Here is a 19,658-nt window from a genome sequence, read left to right on the forward strand (position 1 = left end):
GAGTCAGGAGACCAGGTTTGGGGGCTCAGCTCAGCCCACACATCCCATAGCCTTCTCTGAGGTCCTTAGCCCAGACACCACACCCACCATCTTGGAAGGGCAAATGGAGATTGCACAGAGTCTTTGAAGCCAGTTGGATCTAATTCATTCATTCACAAATATTTATTAAACTCCTCTTATGCACCAGGCACTCTTCTGAGCCCTGGGAATATGATGGTGACCAAGACACATATGGTCCCTGCTTTCCTGAAGCTGACATTCACCAACAGAGATCTGCCGAGTACCTCTTCTTCCTTAGCCTTGATTTTCTCATTTATCCAATGAGGCTCTGTAATCCCTTCCTCACAGGGTAGTTATGAAGATTAGAGATAATGATAACTGCCATTCATCAAGGGCCAAGGGCTATGAAATAGGTATTGTTATCCCTGTTTTACACATTAAGGGGACTGAAGCTCAGGGAAGTGTGAACTTACCACAGCATGTGGCTAGTAAGTGGCAGAGCTGGAATTCAAACCTAGGTCTGTCTGACTGCTGCACAATTCTGCCTGTAAAAGTTTCAGATGGTGCTCCCCCCCGCCCCAGCCCCAGTGAGGTGCTCAGGAAATGGGTTCCTTTCCCAACCCTTGGGTCATGCTGGAGATCAACCGGCATCCGGGCACTGCAGAGTAAAGAACTGATAAGCACCAGGGAGCTCACCCTGGGCTGGGGGCTAGGTCGGCCTCACCCACCCACCTGGGAGAGAGAGTCTGGCATGGAGCCAGTGCAAAACAGTGATTGGAAGCCTAGGCTGGGCTCTCCACCACCCTCACCCCATCCGTGTTTTCTGAATGGACAGGATGAGAGTGACTCTCTGTACCTTACTTTTTTGATTTGTAAAATAGGGTCCCTTCTAGTTCTGAAGCAGGTATGAGCTGTGAGTTCTAACTCCTGAATACCTCTGGAATCCATTCCCTCCTCCCTCTACCATTGTCTATTCTTCTATTCCCCTGAGAGCCACTTACTCTCTCTAGCCTGGATTATTAAAAGAGCCTCTTCAAGGTATCAAGGTATCTGTGTGAATTCATGGATATATCCATACACATAACAATAAAATGATATATTCAAAATAATAATTCCAAATGAATTGATAGTGGATTATAACTCATTGAAGAGTGAAATAAAAATCCATGACTCCACACTGATATACATAAATAAAATGAGGGAAAAAGGAAAGCTTTTCCTTAAAGGAAGGATGGAGTAAGAAGATCATCAACAGATGTTCAGACTTTTTCCAAGCAAAGAAATAAATTCTTAAAACATAGCTATAACACTGAAATCTTGGCCCAAATCTTGCTTCCTAAATGCCATTCTCTACTAAAAAGAACCAGGGCTCCTTGGAAAAAGTGGCTGATTCCAAGACTGGGGCAGGGAAAGTACATGATGGGCCTGGAGCATCTTGTGGTGCCAGAATACAAGGAAGTGCTCAAAAAAAAAAAAAAAAGATGGAGACCTGCCAAAAGGACATAAGAGCCAGCTCCCAGAGGGCCTCCTGCTGGCCAAATCTGGGGCATCTTAAACGTCATAATAAAGAATGATACTAATGTGTTATAACCCTTCAAATACAATAGACAATCAAGAGTCCATGAGGATATAAACAAATACTTGTAGAAGAGGGGCAAGCTCTTCCTTACAGTGGAAAGCCAACTAATCCGTGTCAAAAGAATGATGGCATTTGAAAATCACCATTTGGCAACTGGAGAATCATCAGTGAATACAGGTGGGTGAAAGTTTGAGAACGGGATATTTACATAATCTCAACGTCGCTCTCTACGAGTTGCTCATTTACTACAAAGGGGAAAAACAGTAACTTTACAGTGGGGAACACTGTGTAGCTCAATGTGCCACCGGGTCTTCCTTTAGGTCCTCATGAGGCTCGGGTGAAAAAAACCTATTGGCAACAGAGGAAAGAAGGCACACTGCCTGCCAGCCTCCGGGCTCCAGAATATGCCGTGCCTACCCCCTGGGCATCCGTCTCCCATTCCTTCTCACTGTGCCACTAACCGATCACACACTCACACACCTCCACGCCTTTGTATACCCTGCTCCCTCTGACGAATGCCCTTCTTTACCAGGGTGATTCCTACTCACCTTTCGAGACTCAGCTAAAGGGGCAGTTCCTTCCTTGCCCACCCACCCCCACCCCCAAGTTGGGTTTTCCCCTTCTCTGCACCCCTTCTGGGCAAGGGTGCTCTGCTCCCTTCTGGGCCTGTACTTAGTATCATATGGCATGGACATTATCCCTGCCAGGCTGTTCCCTCCTGAACTTGTCTTGTCCTGCTCTGTCCAATATGGTAGCCACCACCCACACGTGGCTATTTCTATTTATTTTTTTTTTAAAGATTTTATTTATTTATATGACAGAGAGAGACAGCGAGAACAGGAACACAAGCAGGGGGAGTGGGAGAGGGAGAAGCAGGCCCCCCGCTGAGCAGGGAGCCTGATGCGGGGCTTGATCCCAGGACCCTGAGATCATGACCTGAGCCGAAGGCAGACGCTTAACGACTGAGCCACCCAGGCGCCCTGTGGCTATTTCTATTTAAATTAAAAAAAAAATCAGTTCCTCGGTTGCACTGGCCACATTTCAAGTGCCCAATAGGCACATTTGCTAGGGGTTACTGTACTGGACAGCACAAATATAGGACATTTCCATCATCCCAGAAAGACTTATTGGACAGCACTGGTCTAAGACAAAGAACTCTGTGAGAATCTAGGACCTTTGTCCTTTGTTATGTGTTGCCCCTTCCCATCCACATCCCCAAAGAGACTGGCAGTAGAGCCTCTGATGGCCAGACAGCCACTGGGCTTCTTGTCTTCAGGCCCTCAAAGAAATGGGGAGGCGAGGAATCAAATTACCCCTCCTCCACAGTCTGGATGGTGAGGCTCCGGGGAGTTGGGGGGGGCGCGGGGGCAGGGACAGCCCAGTGCTGGTGCTGCAATGAGGAGGGGCAGGGAGAACATAGGAAAGAGCTGAAGGAGGCACGAAGAGGTCCCAGGGGGCCCAGAAGCTCGATACGCAGGTTGCACCAATCAGTAAGCCAACCAATGCAAAGATACCTTACTCTAAGAGTCAGCTTAGAAAGAACTATACATTCATTCAAATCAACAGAATTTCCGTGTTATCTGTGCTGTGCAACGCTCTAAACAGCGATGATTCAGACCGTTGTCATTCTTGAGCCACTTAGGGCCTGGTGGGGAAGAAAGATAGCGACATGAAGGATCTCAGAGGATGTGATCAAGGGCACATTTTGTGAGGGATGGGCCTTTTAAGCCCATCTCAGCAGAGTGAGGAAAACTTCCTCAGGGAGGCTGGGGGGGGGAGGGGAGCACTTTTGGCGGGGGTGGGGGCAGGCACAGGTAAAATACGGAGCCGGAAAATTACGCACAGGCCTTCTCAGGGAACAATGAGTGGGTGGTCGAGGTGTGGGCGAGGAATGAGGATGAGGAGTTCGACTGGGGCCGCGTGGTGGAGGACCTCCAGTGTCAAGACAAGGAGTTTGCGTTCGTTTCTGTAGGTGGCAGAGAACAGCTTTACTGTGTGTCTGGCAGGAGGCAGGCATTTCACATGCATCTGTTAACAATTTCCCTGCAAGATTATTACCCATATTATACAGGTGAAAGACCAGGCTCTGAGGGGCTAGGTGATTTGCCAAAGGCAACACGGTCAAGTCTGAGACTGAGCCAGGATTCGAGTGCTAACAGCTAAGCTTTGGGAAGACAAAACCAGCATCAAGTTGAAGGTGGGAGAAGGGAGAGTCCAGCCTGGCTCACCAGGGAAGAAACAAACAAGCAGAATGCTTATTGGATTTCATTCTGGGCCCTGTGGATCTAAGCTCTTCGAAAGCTCAGGTTGGGTCCTCGAGGAGGCATCAAATGGTTAGATGGCCCCAGCTGCTTCTTCCACTCGAATGTGCATACAAAGATGAAAACTGAGACATAGGTCCAAGCTGCTAGCGAGGGACCCTCAAACCATTCCCTCTAAGAGGCTATTCCAGACTCTAAGAAGGCACCAAAAATGTTTACCGGCTGCTGCTTCTGGGGACCCTGCTGACCCTAACCAAGAGCCAACGCTCTGCCCCATTCCTCCTGGACTTTGCCAGGACATAATCGGCGGGGCTGGAAACATGTTCATTTCCGGGGGGGGGGGGCAGTTTGGGGGACTGGAGAGTGGCCTGGCCTCGAAGTCAGGAACCCCTGTCCCGACTTGCTGTGTGGCCTTGGAAAAGACCCTTCCCTTCTCTGGACTTGTCCCCTCCTGTGTAAGCTGAGGAAAATCCAGCCATCTGTTACCTGACAACCTAAGTATATACACGTAAGAGCTCTTATAATGGATCTAGCCCCTGGCTTCCTGGCTCAGGTCACCTACCCACCCCCACCCAAGGGCAGAAACACGGCTCACCCCGGGGCGGGGGGCGTGCTGGGTGGGGAAGGCCCCAGGGCATAGCCGGGCCAGCCACTGGAAGGGTGAGCATAGGTGGCACAAGAGCAGAAGGAAGTCTCCAACCTGTGAAAGGAAGAGCGGGGAACTAAACTTCCCAAGAGCACCTGCTCCATGCTGTCTGCTTGACATTCGTCACGGCCTGTCATCATCGCGACTCCCTGTGGCAACGGCTCATCACCTCCAGTTTTAAATTAAGAAAACCGAGACTGAGAGGGTGCTTTTCCCAAGTGTGCATGCCTCAGGAGGGAAAGTCCCAGGATTTGAACTGGCTCAACTCCAAAGCCCACACCCTTGCTGCGGTCCGGCAGGCAGTTAGTGAGTTAATGAGCTGAGAAGGGGAAACCTCCCTCCTCCCCCACCTCGCACCCAACCAAGGCATCTCACCCACCCAGGTGCCTGGCTGCTACCCTTAGTCCTCACCTCCCGGGGCTAAAGGCCTCTCTCTCCATGGGCTCCACCCCGGGGGGGAGGGGGCATAAGTAGGAGGCAGAGGCGGGAGGTGAGCACAAGGTCTTTTATGAGGCATCAAATATACATTCTTATATACAAGGAGGAAAAAAGACAATGCCTGAACCCCAGCTCCTCTCCGTACAGCCCCTCCGGCTGCTGCCCTCCCCCACCCCCAAGCCCCTGGGTCCCTGGACCTTCATACAGCCAGGGTCTGTCTGTCTGTACTGCAGCCCACGGTGGAGGGGGGGAGAGGGAGGCAGGAGCTGAGAAAGGAGCTGGGTATGCGGGGCAAGAAGAGGAGCTGGGGCTTGTAAAAAATATATTTATAATAAATAAACAGGGCTGTAAAGGGGCTGGAGAGGCAGCAGAGATTTTGACGGACAGAAGGACTCAGGCATCCTGGCTCCCAGCCCCCGCTCTGATGGCTTCAATCTGCCTCAGGAAGGACATCATGGGCTTATGGTGGCCCTCTGGGAGCCTCTCTCCCCAGGGCTAATGCTGGGTGCCCTTGCCCCAGCGAGGTGTATGTGGGCAAGAAGATCTGTAAAGTGCATTGTCTTCGGTTGTAGGTGGGGTAGGTGTAAGGGAATGGGGGGGGCATGCAATATGGGTGAGGGAGGGCAGTGCCCTTCTCATCCCAGACCTGAGCCCCCGCCCCCCAAACTTGTCTGGACTTTGATCAGGGTAAGAACGTTGCTGTGAGAGGCAAGGTCCTGAAGCTGAAGAGGTCTGGGCTGGGGCCCACTGGAGAAAGGACAGAGGCTGGTTCTGGAGGGGAAGCACTGCCCCTTTGGGGGGCCAGCCTTAGTGGGGGCCCACCCACCGAGGGCACCGACAGCCCTGTTCCTCTGGCAGGTGGAGAGACACATGGAGGGATTTAGCCAGGCCCTGAGGTCTGAGAGAGGGCTGAGCCAGCTGAGGTTTGGCCACAACTCTACAGAACTCCCTCTAGCCCCGTGTGGCTAGAGGTGCTCTGGGGAAGCCTTCACCCTCACCGCTCCTGACACCTGCCTGCCCTTCTCTACCAGCCAGAGCTGACAGGGAGCCCACACTGGCCCAGAGGTCTGAGGCCACCTCTGGGGAGCGGGGGTCGGGGTGGGGGATGGAGAGAGGAAAAAAAATAAAAAAAAAAGGACGAGGATCTCCAAAAGGTCCTCACCACTCCCCAGAGCTTGAGAGCCCTGTGTCCAGGCTTCAAGTGGCAAGGATCCTTGAATCTGGAAGGAAACCCCACGGCGCCTGTTGGGGGTTAGAGGAGAGGTTCCGAGGCAGGGAGGAAGTGGGGAGGAGGACATCTCTATGTGTATATATATTTTGGAAAAACCGGGGAATCTCTTGTGGATTCCCCAGACCTCCCTGGGCCCCAGCTCGCTCCCTCCGTTCATCAGACCACGGTGCTGATCCGGCTTGGCTTGGCCTTGGGGTTCGCACTGGGTGGGTTGGCCGTGCCAGGGGGCCCAGAGGCGTGCAGTGGGCCATGGGGGGAGGTGGGCGGCAGGGGCGAGTGTGGGGTGTGGGGTGAGGGTGGGGGCAGGGGTGGGTAGGAAGGATGGGGTGGGATGGGGGAGTGCGGTGACAAGGGTGACTGGGGGTGGTGAGGGTGGGAGTAGGAGCCCCCTGGTGGCCGGGATCCAGGGCCCCCAGTGGCCCCCGCTGCTGGCATCATCTGTGGGTGGTGGCTGAAGATGAAGTGCTTGGGGCCCTGTTTGTGGGCTGGAGGGTGCTGGGGGGCAGGACTGTACAGGGGCAATGGGGATGTGGGCTGGTGCAGGGGGTGGCGGCCATGTGGAGCAAACTGAGGGTGTCCTCCAGCCCCCCGTCTGGGGGCCCTGCCTGGCCGGCCCAAGGTATAGTGCTGGGGGCCTGGGACTGGGCCGTGGGCATGGAAGTGGCGATGTGGCCCCACGGGTGGGGCCGAGGCGGGCGGTGGTGGGATGGAGGCCAGCTGGGGCAGGGGTGGGGGCTGCTGAGGAGGTGGGGGAAGAGGGGGCTGCTGGGGTGGGAGGTAGGGCGGCGGGGCAGGGCCTGGTCCTTGGCAATATTGGGCATGCAGGGCCTGGAGCTTGGACTGCCCGTCAGGCAGCACCCCCAGGCCACCGTGGCTGTGACCATGGTGGTGGTGGTGGTGGTGGTGGTGGGTGGAAGAAGCAGATGAGGAGGAGGCAGAGGCCTGGCCCGTTGGCGGTGGTGGCATCTGGAAGGGCCCCTTGCCCCGCTTGCTTCCAAACAGGGAGCCCAGGAAGGATGAGGAGTTGGAGACGGGCCTCTGGCTCTTGTACTCCTCTGGCGGCGGGGGTGGGGGTGGAGGTGGCATCCTCTGGTGAGGGCGTGGACTGCTAATAACAGACCCCTGGAAGCGGGGAAGGGGGGGGAAAGTCAGGCCAGTCTAGATTTCCTAAACCCCCAACCCTAAACTCCACCCGGTCCCTGAGGGCTGGAGCTGGGGAGACAGGAATGCCCAGGGCGTAATGAAAACCAGTAACAGTCCTGTGCTTTGTACATGGAGCCCCCCAGCTTGCAGGGCTCTGCTGGCGCATCCACTATCTCATCTGAGCCTCCGCTGGGAGAGAAACAATCAGTAGGACCTCCTCCTCATCCCCCTTTTGCAGGCCCCGAGACACAGAGTGACTTGCTCCAGCTCAAAGAGCAGGACTTGGAGGGGAGAGCTTCTCACGGTCCAACTCCAAGGGCATCTCTACTCAGAGTCGGCCCTGGGGTTGAGAGGGGGCTAGGGAGAGTGGAAGACAGACTGAGAGACAGGCAGAGTGAGGACAGACAGAGTTGAGGACAGATGGAGAGAGTGGGTGGCTGGGAGAGGCAGCCTCGAGGTCCCCATCAGGGAAGAGGGGAAGCCACAGGTCCCCGCCTCCTCTGGGGCCCCGTGGCAGGGCAGGGCTCATGCAGAGGGCGAGTGGGGCAGGAGCTGGCACTTACTTCGATGGTGCTGTCCAGCGATCCCACGCTGTTACGCCGCCCCCGCTTCCCTGCACCCACAAGCAAGGAGCCCAGCGTCAGAGCAGCAACCCCCCTCCCCACCCTGCTGGGCTCCAGAGCTGGGCACCAGGCCTGGGCCCCTCCCGGGGACAGACACCCCTATCCCCTTTCCCCCCGTTGAAGAGGGGAAGGTGGGGAGGAGGAGAGGTGGAGGAGGAGGCGTGAGAGGAGGAAAAGATGGAGAAGGAGGAGAGGTGGTGCTGGAGAGATAGAAGAGGAAAGAGAGGAGGAGAGGTGGAGCAGCGAGAGAGAGGGGCTAAGACTGTGGCCCCACTTCACACTCCCTGGCCCAGACTCTGGGCTCCACCTGATCTGACCTGGCTCCCGGGCCCCCTGTGGCGCCGCGCCCAGGGCTCTGGATAAAGGCAGGGTGCGTGCAGGTGTGGCGGGTGCAGGGAAGGCTGGCGGCCAGTGACAGGAGGCAGAGAGGACACCCGGTCCCACATCTCCCCAGCCAGGGTGGGGGCCCCGAAGACTTGCCTGCGTCAGAGAGGTCTCGCAGGGAACTGCTGAGCGCGCCCCGTTTGAGCCCATCGCCTGCCCCATACGTGTCCTCCAGGCTGCTGCGGGCCAGTGTGCCATTCACTGAGTCCTTGGCCCCTCCGGGCTGTGAGGCGTTAGTCCGCATCATACCTTTCTGCTTCTCTAGCTCCGCTGGGTAGTAGCGGGGGAGACAGGGACAGAAGGTCAGGGACAGGAGTAAAAGGCCACCTGACTGACCCCAGCCCTCCATGAGCCCTCCCCATCCTTGCCTGCTCTCTCCCCAGGCCTCCTGCTTTGCCCCCTGGACAGGCAGCATGCTCCCCCCAAACCTCAGCTCCATCTCTGAAGTCCCCCCGCCTCCCCCTGCCCCACAGCGCCCCACAGCGCCCAGCCCCGTTTTGTGCCATCTCCCCTGGTTGGGTTTTCCCTCTGTTCCTCCTCTGGTGCTTGCTCTTCCCGCTCCTCCAGCTCCTCCCCCCTTCCTCTCGTTCTTCTTGCTCCCTCTTGCTCCCGGCTCCCCTGCCCACTCTCAGTCTGCTCTTCCCAACCCACCCCTGCCCTTCAAAACAGAGCTTCACAGCTGCTGATCACAGCAGGGGCAGGAAGGCCCTTGTGGATTACAGCAAAGGGCAATCCTTCCAAAGTCCGCTCAGTTCTCAGATATCTTGCTCCACAGCAGAGGGCTCCTGGAAGGACAGGAGCAGGAAACCAACAGGAATCGAAGCCTCTATTATGTGCTAGCTGTATGCTGGGAGCTGTGCATACTTGATCTTGCTCCATCTCACAACAGTTCAGAGCTAAGTATTATCATCCACATTTTTCAGAGGAAGAAACTGAGAACCTGAGAAGTCACAGAGCTTGCCCAAGGTCATACAGCTGGAAATGGGGGAGCCCATATTCTGGAAGCAGGTCTGCCTGAGTCCAAAGCCTGCATTCTCCAGCCTCTTTACACCCCCACCTCTCCGAGGAGGTCATGGAGACTTCTATCGCCTTCCCCCTCATCTTGGTATGCTCGCCCCTCTCCTGGGTCTCAGGGATCTTGTGAACTGAAATGTGTGACCCTGCCTTGCTGAGGAGTAGCGTTGACCCTGGGATGTTGAAGAGCTCACCAAGCAGCTGTCCACTGCCTCAGTTTCTCTCTCTGTGTCTGCCTGCCTCTTTCTCCTCAACACCATGTTACTTAACTGTGACTGCTTAGCCTGGAGAAGAGAAAACTTGGAGGGCATCGAGTGGAATGAGATGTGATCACTATTTCCCATTATATATGCTGAAAATGACTTGATGTGGCCCTCTGGGGGCCAGAAAGATGGGCGATGGGGACTCAGCTCAGGAACTGGAATGTGGGAAGAGGACACCTTGTCTACCTTACCTCATCGAAATGCCACAACTCTGTGAAGGAGATTTCATCTTCCCAATGTCATGTATGAAGAAACTGGGGCTCTGGGAGTCAGGCAACTTGCCCCGGTTTACCTAAATAAGGAGTAGCAAACCTGGGATCTGAAACTGGAGTCCTACCTCCAGAACCCTGATTCTTCTCCCTGCTGCCTTTCAATAGAAGGAAGAGTTGGTTCATAATTAGGGCCTGGAGTAATAATCAGCCATTCAGAGGTAATGAGCCCTTTGTCACTGAAAGGTTCCTAGAATGAGGGTAGGAAGGCTGGACAAGCTAACCCTCAACTCTGAGATCCTCAGAGGACAGGATTCTTGGTGTCTGCAGGCTGCTGTGTCAGGAAAAGGGGAAAGAGGCGCCGCTGGGCTACTCACACTCCACGCGGTATTTCTCCATCTCCTGCACCTCGGCAATGGACTCGCGCAAGTCGGACGTGAAGCGCAGCCGATCCTGGAGGCTGGGCGCGTTGAAGATGATGAGGACTTTGCGTTCCCCGCCAGGTACTGCGGACAGCAGCTTGATCCCAAACTGGTAATCTGTGCGGAAGGGGGAGGTCAGGCACCTCTGTCAGGACTGAAGCCAAGTGGCTCACACGTGCATTGGTTTTTCTACTGTCCAACTCTGATCCAGCCTCCTCTCGGCTCAAGCATCTTTAGCGGCTCCCCTTTGTCCCCCCGAAGCCCCCAAAGCTCCTGGTAGTCATGGCCCCGTTACTCCCTATACTCCAGATACGAAGGCAAGCTGGACTCGAGCTGCTCTCTCGAACCCCTTCCTTCACACCTCTGCCTCTACTCACATTGCTTCTGCTGCCACCCAACAAAGCTCCTCTGGCTCAGTCCTTCAAAGCGCAGCGTGATCACCATCTCTTCGGCCCACCAGAAAACATACACACCGCGGTTCTCGGCCAGACCACGAGTTCCCCAGGGCATGGACCCCAATTATACTTCACCCCAGCCTGCCCTGCATCCCAGGACCACGTAGGTGCTTTGGACACCTTAGTCCCATTGTAAAGGGCTCCAAAAAGCTGGTGGTTGGTATGGATGAAGGAGGAGCACAGGGGCCATGGCATAGACTTTTGGGATGCTGGGATCCAAGAAGGGACTCACATGAATTCTGGAAGAGCTGCATGTGCATTTCCACGAGAGGAAAGGACTGACGGAAGCTGTACGTCACCAAGATCTTCTTCTTCTGGAAAATTTTGGTGACCTTTGGCAGGGGGCGGGAAAAAGACAAGAGGCAGGGTTTGGGGTGGGGAATTTCCACATGACACCTATTTCTCATAGCCACCCTCCCCTCCCACCGCCACTAGCAGACATAAACACACAAACACACATACCCACGAGTTGGGAAGAACTGAAGCTTGAGGAGCAGAACAGGAGAGACGGGAGAAAATGCAAGTTCCTCATGTAATGACAACGCACAACAGGCATTTACGATTTTTACAGGAAGTAACTGAGTGCTGTTCTCTCCAGAAAGCCCGTTCTATCTAACACCTCACACGGACTCCCCGACCCTGCTCCCTTCCCGGAGCTTCCAGAGTGCTGCTTTGGTGCCTTTCACCATGAGGCTTTAGGTGAGCACTCTGAGGGTGTGGTCGCCCCCTGCTGGACCGGGAGCGCCAAGAGGAGTCTGGTTTTCGTGTTTCTTGCCCCCCCCCCGCCCCCCCCAAAGAACCCAGCAAACAATGGCAAATGCCAATGAACCCATGTCTAGAGTTAACGAGTCTTCCTCTCAATAGCCCAAGGTCTTTATCAAGGACTTGGGCGCTCTGGATTCGACCACCATAGGCTGTGAACACCTCAGACAGTCTCCAAGTGGTGTTCAAAAGTAAAGTATTTCATTTCAGGACAGTTACAGCACACGGTTATGCAGAGCATTTTTTTTTTTTTTTTTTTTTTTTTTTAGTCCTTCAGACTGTGAGCTCCCGAGAGCAAGGACTGAGTCTCACTCATCTCTGTGAACCCAGTGCCTAGCATGGGGCTGGACACACACAGGCGTCAGTGCGTGACAGGTGGTGAGACATTTACTCAGCACCTGTGTGGGCCAGGCACTCCTCTGGGTTAGGCTATTCCACATCTGACTTCTTAACTCCATCCTCATGACAACCCCATGAGATAGGGATTAGCCCCACTTCACAGAGGAGGAAATTGAGGCTTAGAGAAGGCATTGGAGGGGCTTCATCTAAAGCGGCAATTCTCAACTAGGGGTGATTTTGAACCCCGGGGGACATCTAGCAACGTCTGGAAACAGTTTTGGTTGAAGGAGTGCTTCTAGTATCTAGGAGGTCGAGACCAGGGATGCTGTCCTCCAATGCACAGGATAGCGCCGCCCCCCCCCCAACAAAGAAGAGTTATCCTGCCCCAAATGTCAATAGTGTTGAGATTGAGAGACGCTGTTCTAAAGAAGACCACGGGGGTGGGGTGGTGGTGGGGAGACAGGTCACTGTCCTCAAATCTCTGAGGAGCTGTCTCAGAGCAGGAGAACACTTGTTCTCTGTGATTGCAAGGGCCCAGGGAAGATGGTTAGAGGAAACCCATTGGGAGACAGTTTCTATCAGTCAGAGCTGTCTAACCAGGAAACTGTCTCCGCAGTGATGCAAGCAGGGGGCCATGCAGGAAACTGGTTCTTGCCCCGGGGAAAGAGGTTGGACGGGAGACCCTGAAATTCTCTTCCCACCAGCAGGGTCCTTAAGAGTCCCAGCTCTAAAAGATGCACGTCTACAGTGGTGACGAGCTTGGTTTTAAGACTCACTTCCAGCATCCTGACCACCCGAAGGTTTCAGAGTGACCCCAGGGTCACAGGTTCATCTCCTTCCAGCCAACACTCTGGGCTACGGAGATGGACAGGGACTTTTCCTACCGCTTCCCAGGTTGTATGTCTGTCAACTCCCCTGGTCCTCACATTTTCTCCCCCTGTGGCACTGTCACCACCTCCAAATGGATCCGAGAGGGAAAAGAGGGGCGGAGGGGGCCTGTGCCTTATCCGAGACTGCGCAGATACCATGGCAAAGCACCTCACCCACCACGCCCCCACCCGCCAACGTTAACATGGTTCACCCCGGACCCAGGGTCCAAGCTCACCACCTCCCCTTCGTTTCCGCCCCCCACCGCCCCAGTGCTCATACCACAAGGAGATCGTTGAAGAGGAAGACTTCCCGCTGATGCAACCCTAGCCGCTGGGGGCGGTTTGGGTCTGGCACCTCATAGAGTTGACAGCAGCAAACCAGTCGACGGTGGGGAAGAGACAAGACCTAGGCAGGCATGGGGAAATAGGAGTCAGCAAGGCAAGCACGCCAGCTTCGGGCCTCCGGCACCTTATCGTTCAACCTCAAGAGGAAGTCTACCTCTGATCTGTATCACTGTCACTCTGACACGAGGAGTCTGAGCAACGGAGGCCTGGGCTTGCCTTTGTCCGTAGAGCTCTCTCTGTCTGGAGTACCTTTCTTGCCCAGTTCCATATTCCACTCTTCCTCCAAACCCCAGTTCTAGTGACTGAAAATGACCTCTCCCTCCTTGCTGCTCCCTTAGACTGACGATAAGGCAGACGTATTGGGCTGACATCCCCACTCCCAGTCTGTGAATGCCCCCAAGGATGGAGACTCTGTCTGATTCGTATCTGTGTCCCTACTCCCTAGTGAAATGCTGGGCTCTGTGGAAAGGCATCTGTAAATGTTTGTTGACTACAAGACCAGAGGGTGTTCTTGGTTTTGGTTATCAGCTAACTATTAGCTTGGCTCCTCACCTGGGATGGAGAGGCAAAACCACAGGTGGGAAGGATGTGTGCTAGATTCATTCCGCCAAGAGGGTCTCACTCTGCACCACGACCCCTGAGGAATGCATTATCACCCACTCCATCAGAGGGGGGAGTCTGGGGCTCAGAGAGGGGTACTGACTTACCTATCACTCAGTGGCAGAAGCCGACTCAAACCCTGTCCCCTCTGCAGCCTCCCAAGGCACTCACCGGTTTCTTGCCCACAATCATGCGCTCCACGGCCTGCACCTGGGACACATGGTCATCATTGGTTCGCAGTTCACGCCCCTGGATACGCTGGTAGATGCCCACAAGGAGGTCTCGGGGGATGTCCTCACCATTGTCAACCCCTGGGGAGGGGAGCGACACAGGGATATATTGCATGATGTGGGGAGTGGGTGGCAGGGGTTCTCCACAATGTCCCACACTGAGGCAGGAGTGCAAACAATGGCTAGGACTGGAGGGAGCGGGCACCCTCAGTCCCTTGGTCAGGAGGACTGGGCCAGAAAAGGCGTCCTTTGCCAAGCAACTGGATAGTAGCAAGTTGCTTTCTTTCCCAGTGTGGGGATTTTTTTCTAGGCAACTCAGAGCACACTGTGATGAAAATAATCAGATAGCTTTGCCTTTCTAACTAGCAAAAATAATGTTAAATGATATATCCAGTGTTAATAAGGGGGCAGGGAAGTGGGCACGTATATTAACATAATTGTTTCGGAAGGTAACTTGGCAAAAGCCTAAATATTCCGTGATTCTTTTTCTAGGAATCTGCTCTAAGGAATTACTCAGAAATATGTGCAAAGATTCAGGTACGAGTGCTACTTACAGGAAAACTTCGAAACAACCTAAGTTCTCACAATAGAGGCATAATTAACTAAAGCTGAGTGTATCCACTTAAAATAATTCACAGCTATTCAAAACTTGATGTTTACAAAAAGCATGAGAAAATTCCTGTAGCAAGGTAAGTGGGAAGAGCAGGGTAACAAATTACATTCCTGGCATGATCTTAACTGTATAAAAAGTTACATATGCATAGGGAAAAAAAGACTAGAAAACAGCAAAATATCAACCATGGTTGCCAACAGGGGGCAGAATTCAGGATGATTAAACAATTTTTTCTCGTTTGCTCTATTTCCATAATTTCTGGGTATGAACAAGTATTCATTTCATTTGTTTGTTTGCTTATTTATTTAATAATTGGAGGGGCAAGAAACACACATATATAATACATATATACATATACATGTACATACATACATGTATGCATACGTATATATATTTGTATATATGTATATGTGTATATATGTATATATATTTGGAGAGGTACCGCCTCTCCAAACACACACACAATACATATATACACATATATGTACGCACATATACACATGTAAGCACATATATATGTGCGCATATATGCACACGCACATATACGAATGTGTGCACACACACACATACATACATACAGAGAGAGGAGGAGGGAGGGAGAGAGGATGGGTGAAATGAATGAATGAATGAATGAATGACTAATAGCAGGATTCTGGGAGACAGCTCCAGATGGCCTCTGATCTAACTCCCTCTTCCTAAGTCTACCATCCTTCTCCACTCCTGACTGTCTGCTGAGTGAAACCCACTCACTCTTCCCTCTAACCCTCCTTCTAGAGAAAATGTTTTCTCCTTTGGGAATGCCACGCCTCCTCCTTGGACAGGTGCTAAGAGAACATCCTTCCTCACACCGCCTTTTTACCTCAGCTGCCAAAGAGCTTGAGCCCAGCAACCGCGCACAGCCTGCCGGTCAGCCAATTTGTCTCATCTGTTTGTTTTTCCTCAATTCTATTTCCCTCGTTCATTTCTGTTTAAATAATCCTAACGCCTGCGCCATTTTTCGTAGGCTGCTCTTTGGTGAGATGCCGGGGCTTGACATCAATACGATAAACCAAGAAAAAAACGTCAAGGCGACACCTTTCACCCGGCATTCAAGGCCCTCACATATTGATTCTCACTGACCTTCCCATCCTGACTGTTCTCCCAACACCTTTTCCTACCTCTGTGCCTTTGTATTCTTACCGCTAGGTAAGCCTCCTCTATTACTGTTCTGTCACATTATCCATGCCTTCAAGGCCCACCTTAAAATGAAAATGCTACTTCCTTCAGGAAGTGTGTTGGAGGTGGGATCTCCCTCCTCTGAGCTCTGACTGCACTTTTGGCCCGTCTGACATCACGATTCGCTTTTTCTCTTGTGTTGGGTATCTGGTCCTCTAAGTCAGTCTGTCCCACAAACAGACTGTCCCCAAGCTCTCTTGGGGCAGGGGCCATGGTGTCCTTAGTGCCCATCACAGGGCCGGGCACACGGGAGGCACTCAGCCTCAGCTGGCTGGCTGGCTGGCTGGCTGGTCAAGGGACTAAGTGAATGCATGGATGGAGGAAAGGGTACAGAGAATAATTAAATAAGCCTTTATGGGCATAAGTAAAGAGGAGTGGGAAAGAGAAAGTGATGCGTCAATGAGTGGATTAGTATAAGCTCTGTAAGAACCAGGGCTTTTCTCTCTCACGTTCACTGCTGTAATAACCCCAGAACCCACTACGTCAGTATTTGGTGCAGGAATGAGCAGACAAACGATATTTGAGTGAATTAATAGGGGAATGTGGCAGCTTTGGCAGAAAATGAGAGAACATCACAGGCTCATTTCCAGGGAGCCTGTGTGATCTCCCCCCTCCTTCCCTAGCCCACCCCCACCCTGCCCACTCTCCCTTCCCAGGTGAAGGATGGGACAAGCCGATAGGGAGGTCTGGGGTCACCTCTCAGGTTCTTGATGAAGTCATCTAGTTTCATCTTGCGTTCAGCCTTGACGCTGGGACTGTACATGTCGGTATTGAGGAGGATGATAGCGAAAGCAAGGATGAAGATGGTGTCTGGGTTCCGGAACTGGCGCACAAGGGCTGGGTTACACACACAGTACCGCTGGCTGCAGGGCAGGATCAGGGCCAAGGTCAGGCACCAGTGATCTTCACCTACCCACCATCCCTCCCCCCACAACCCAGTCTGGTGCCCCCAACCCTCTCCCCCAAGAAATATTCCCAAGCCTTTCGGACATGTCCTCTTCCTTCGGTTTCCCCAAGACTAGCATGTAAAAATCACAACCACTACCTTTTATGGAGCTCTGCTAGGGGACTTAGGTACATTGTGTCATGTAATCCTATCACAATCCTGCAAGGTAGCGATTAGCAGCCCCATTTTACAGAGGAAGTAATGAGGCCCAAAGAGAAGAGGTAACCTGCCCGAGGTAATAGAGCTGGCAAATGGCGAAGACAAGATGAAAATCCAGATCTTTCTGACTATAAGGCAAATCCTTCTGCCATTATGGGCAACAGGTTCTTGGCAATTCTTCTGTTTCTCTGCTACCTACCCTGACGTGGTGGAGCCAGGATTTCTATCCAGGTCTGCCTGATCCCCAAAGCATGAACAGTAGAGGAGAAGAACTAAGGGCGTTGGGTCACGGAGGCAAACACACCTGAGTTCAAATCCTGGCTCCGCGTCTTACTTGCTGTATGATCCCGAGCAAGTTACTTAACCTCTCTAAATTTCCGATTTCTTACGTGCAACATGGGAATAATAATGAAAGCCCCTTACCTCGTAGGGTTGTTGGGAGTATTTGGCGAAATAATCGTATACAGTGCCTAGCTCAGCACCTGATACCTGGTGAGTAGTTGATAAGCACTAGCTGTAGCTGCTCTTGTCACCTGTTGGACGCCCACCCCAGGTGCTGAGCTGGACGCTTTAGGCTCACTACCTCTGTTCCTCACAACTGCACAACTGCCTGGCAAGACAGGACTTACGATTGCCATTTTCTGGTCAGGAAAGTATGGGGCTCAGAGAGGTGAGGGAAGAGCCCCCTGGAAGGAGGGAAGCAGCTTCGGGAGTGGGAGACAGGCACACCTGAAGGCTTCGATGAGTCGCTCTACTTTCTGGGCCTCGCCTTGAACCCGGATGTGGGATTGGAACTTCCGGAGTGCGTCATCCAAATCCATGGAGGAGAAGTCCATCTCATCCACCACACAGCTGCGGAGCAAAGAAGTAGGTATGGCACTCTCAAGTCCTCTGTAGAAAAACCTCTGCCCTACCCTGACCTGCCCGAGTGGACAAACGCCCCCGGGGCCAGACTGCTAAAATCTGGACCCATGGCCCTCGCATCCTTACGAGGATGGAATGTTTGAAATGGAATCCACCCCAGAAAAATCAAGGCCAGACACATGTTACTAAGGGTCCTTTCCATTGACCCACTCTTTTCAGAGTTCGGAAAACTGAGGTCCAAAGTAGGTCAGAGGACAAGCAGGGCCACCCAGAAGACTTTTAGGGATAGGGCTAAGAGAGATCAAACCTTTTTGAAGTATACAGGGGTATGGGAGCAGGAAGATCTCTTCATCCTGTTTTGTAAGGTTTATCGGAGTGAAAAGGACCAGCTGCCCACTTCCTCCCTCCTGCCCTCGTTTTCCAGGAATCCCTGGCCCAGTCTTCCCCATCCTGGGGTCCTCACTCCAACACGTCTCTGTTGAACTGCTTCTGCCGGTTCCCTAGGAATTCCCCTATCATCTGCCGGCTCAGGCCTTTCCGTTCCAGGATAAAGTGAGCCACTCCCACCGGTGTGTCTGACAGGAAGCCCCGCTCAATCAGATACTGGATGCCCTTCTCTGGCTTCCTGCAGAAAGAGGGGAGGTAGATGAGATGACTGTCCTCAGAAGAACTCGGCTGTCTGTCCCACTGCTTGAACTAATTTGGGGCCCAACCATAGCCTCGGAGAACCAAGGAAGTTGAATATATAATTTGGTCCAATCCCTTCACGGCACAGATGGGAACACTGAGGCCCAAGGAGAGGAAGCCACTCTCACAGAGCTTCCAAATTCCAAGGTATCCTCAACCCAACTCCTTCCTTCCCGGGAGCCACACTACGATGGAAAGAAAATTAAGATCTAATGAGAGGCTGCTCTATGCCAGGGCCTTCCATACTCCCAGCAGGCACAGGGGACTCCTGGGAAAAAGGCCTGAGCTCCAGGCTACGCCCTTTTTTCTGGGTCACAGACCCTCTAAACAGGAAAGCAAAGAGGTTACTTTGTCTGCATCCCACATTGAGCCCAGACAAGGTATTACCCAGCCTCTGTGGGTGGTTCAACCGACAAGTTACGCCCTGCTTTCCACGAGGCCAAATCCGGGTCTGAACTGTCCCATATTCAGAACCCCAGAGCCTGAGGCCCCCCCACGAGGCTGGAATTTGGAAGAGACTTTGGTGCCACCGGAGTCTCAAGTCCGTTACTTACCAGTTGTATGACTCAGGACAACTCCTTTTACTTCTCCAAGCCTCAGTTCCTTCTCTCTAAAATGGGGACACTACTTCCCCCCTTCCTGAGCTATTTCGAGAAGTAAATACAGGTAGCAGTGCCTACTAGACTATGAAGACACAGGCCACTCGCTTTCTCATTCTTTTCTGACCAAATGTCACACTTCCACCCGGCTCCTAAGTACCTGGCACAAGACCAGGCATCTAGAAAGAGCTCGGTCATGGTCACGGACTACTCCAGCACCCCACCTTGGGCCCCCAGCACCTCAAATATACACACCCTGCTAATCAATAGATGGAAGCTCCGAAGCCCAAGGAAGGAACACACCTTGCCCAGAGCTGCACACAGAGTTTGGCCGAAGTCGGTTTAGGGGTCCAGGGCTCCTGTGACTCGGGGCAGGGCTCTTGATACCTCACATCGCCTCCCCACCATAAAGTGGATGTGGGGGAACCAAGGTTCAGAACCCATCCCTATAGACAGTGAACTGGGGAGAAGGAATCTTCTTGCCCAAAGTCCCACAGCCAGTCAGAGGCAGTATTAGGCCTAGAGCTGCCTCTGACAGAGGTAGGGGTGTGTGTGCGTACGTGTGCGTGTGTGTGCGTGTGTGTGTGTATGTGTGTGTGGTGGGGAGGGCTTTCTCTTCGGCCACCCTGCTGCCCATCCTCTTCCCCGAAAAGGCCAGGGAGAAAGCCCGTCCACAAAACAAGACGGTGGAAGCAGGGCCTCTGCTTGGAGTTCAGCCCCCGCAGTCCAAGCGCCCCTAGCAGGGGAGGGAGGGCTGAGGAG

At 53.2% G+C, this 19,658-nt stretch overlaps 1 protein-coding gene across 6 annotated transcripts in view; it reads right to left on the reverse strand.

Moving 5' to 3' along the window:
• Nucleotides 1-2,246: 2,246 nt before the first annotated feature.
• Nucleotides 2,247-19,658, reverse strand: part of IQSEC2 (IQ motif and Sec7 domain ArfGEF 2) — a 78,156-nt gene continuing 60,744 nt past the window's right edge. For 5 of the 6 annotated variants that reach the window (XM_045878267.3, XM_054508080.2, XM_045878276.3 and 2 more), the window contains 9 exons: nt 18,074-18,235; nt 17,476-17,598; nt 16,338-16,504; nt 13,755-13,894; nt 12,919-13,044; nt 10,901-11,000; nt 10,169-10,330; nt 8,402-8,575; nt 7,113-7,277 (listed from right to left, as the gene is read on the reverse strand). In XM_045878267.3, coding sequence (XP_045734223.1) covers nt 7,264-7,277; nt 8,402-8,575; nt 10,169-10,330; nt 10,901-11,000; nt 12,919-13,044; nt 13,755-13,894; nt 16,338-16,504; nt 17,476-17,598; nt 18,074-18,235 — 1,168 coding nt within the window. In that variant the 3' untranslated portion in view covers nt 7,113-7,263. Of the gene's footprint in view, nt 7,278-7,861; nt 7,912-8,401; nt 8,576-10,168; nt 10,331-10,900; nt 11,001-12,918; nt 13,045-13,754; nt 13,895-16,337; nt 16,505-17,475; nt 17,599-18,073; nt 18,236-19,658 lie in introns of all 6 variants that reach the window. The other variant, XM_045878283.3, reaches the window with a different exon arrangement.

This window comes from Mirounga angustirostris, unplaced genomic scaffold, assembly GCF_029215605.1.
Source record: "Mirounga angustirostris isolate CCGP_5_RB_7025 unplaced genomic scaffold, mMirAng1.0.hap1 SCAF_11, whole genome shotgun sequence".
NCBI classification, from domain to species: Eukaryota; Metazoa; Chordata; class Mammalia; order Carnivora; family Phocidae; genus Mirounga; species Mirounga angustirostris.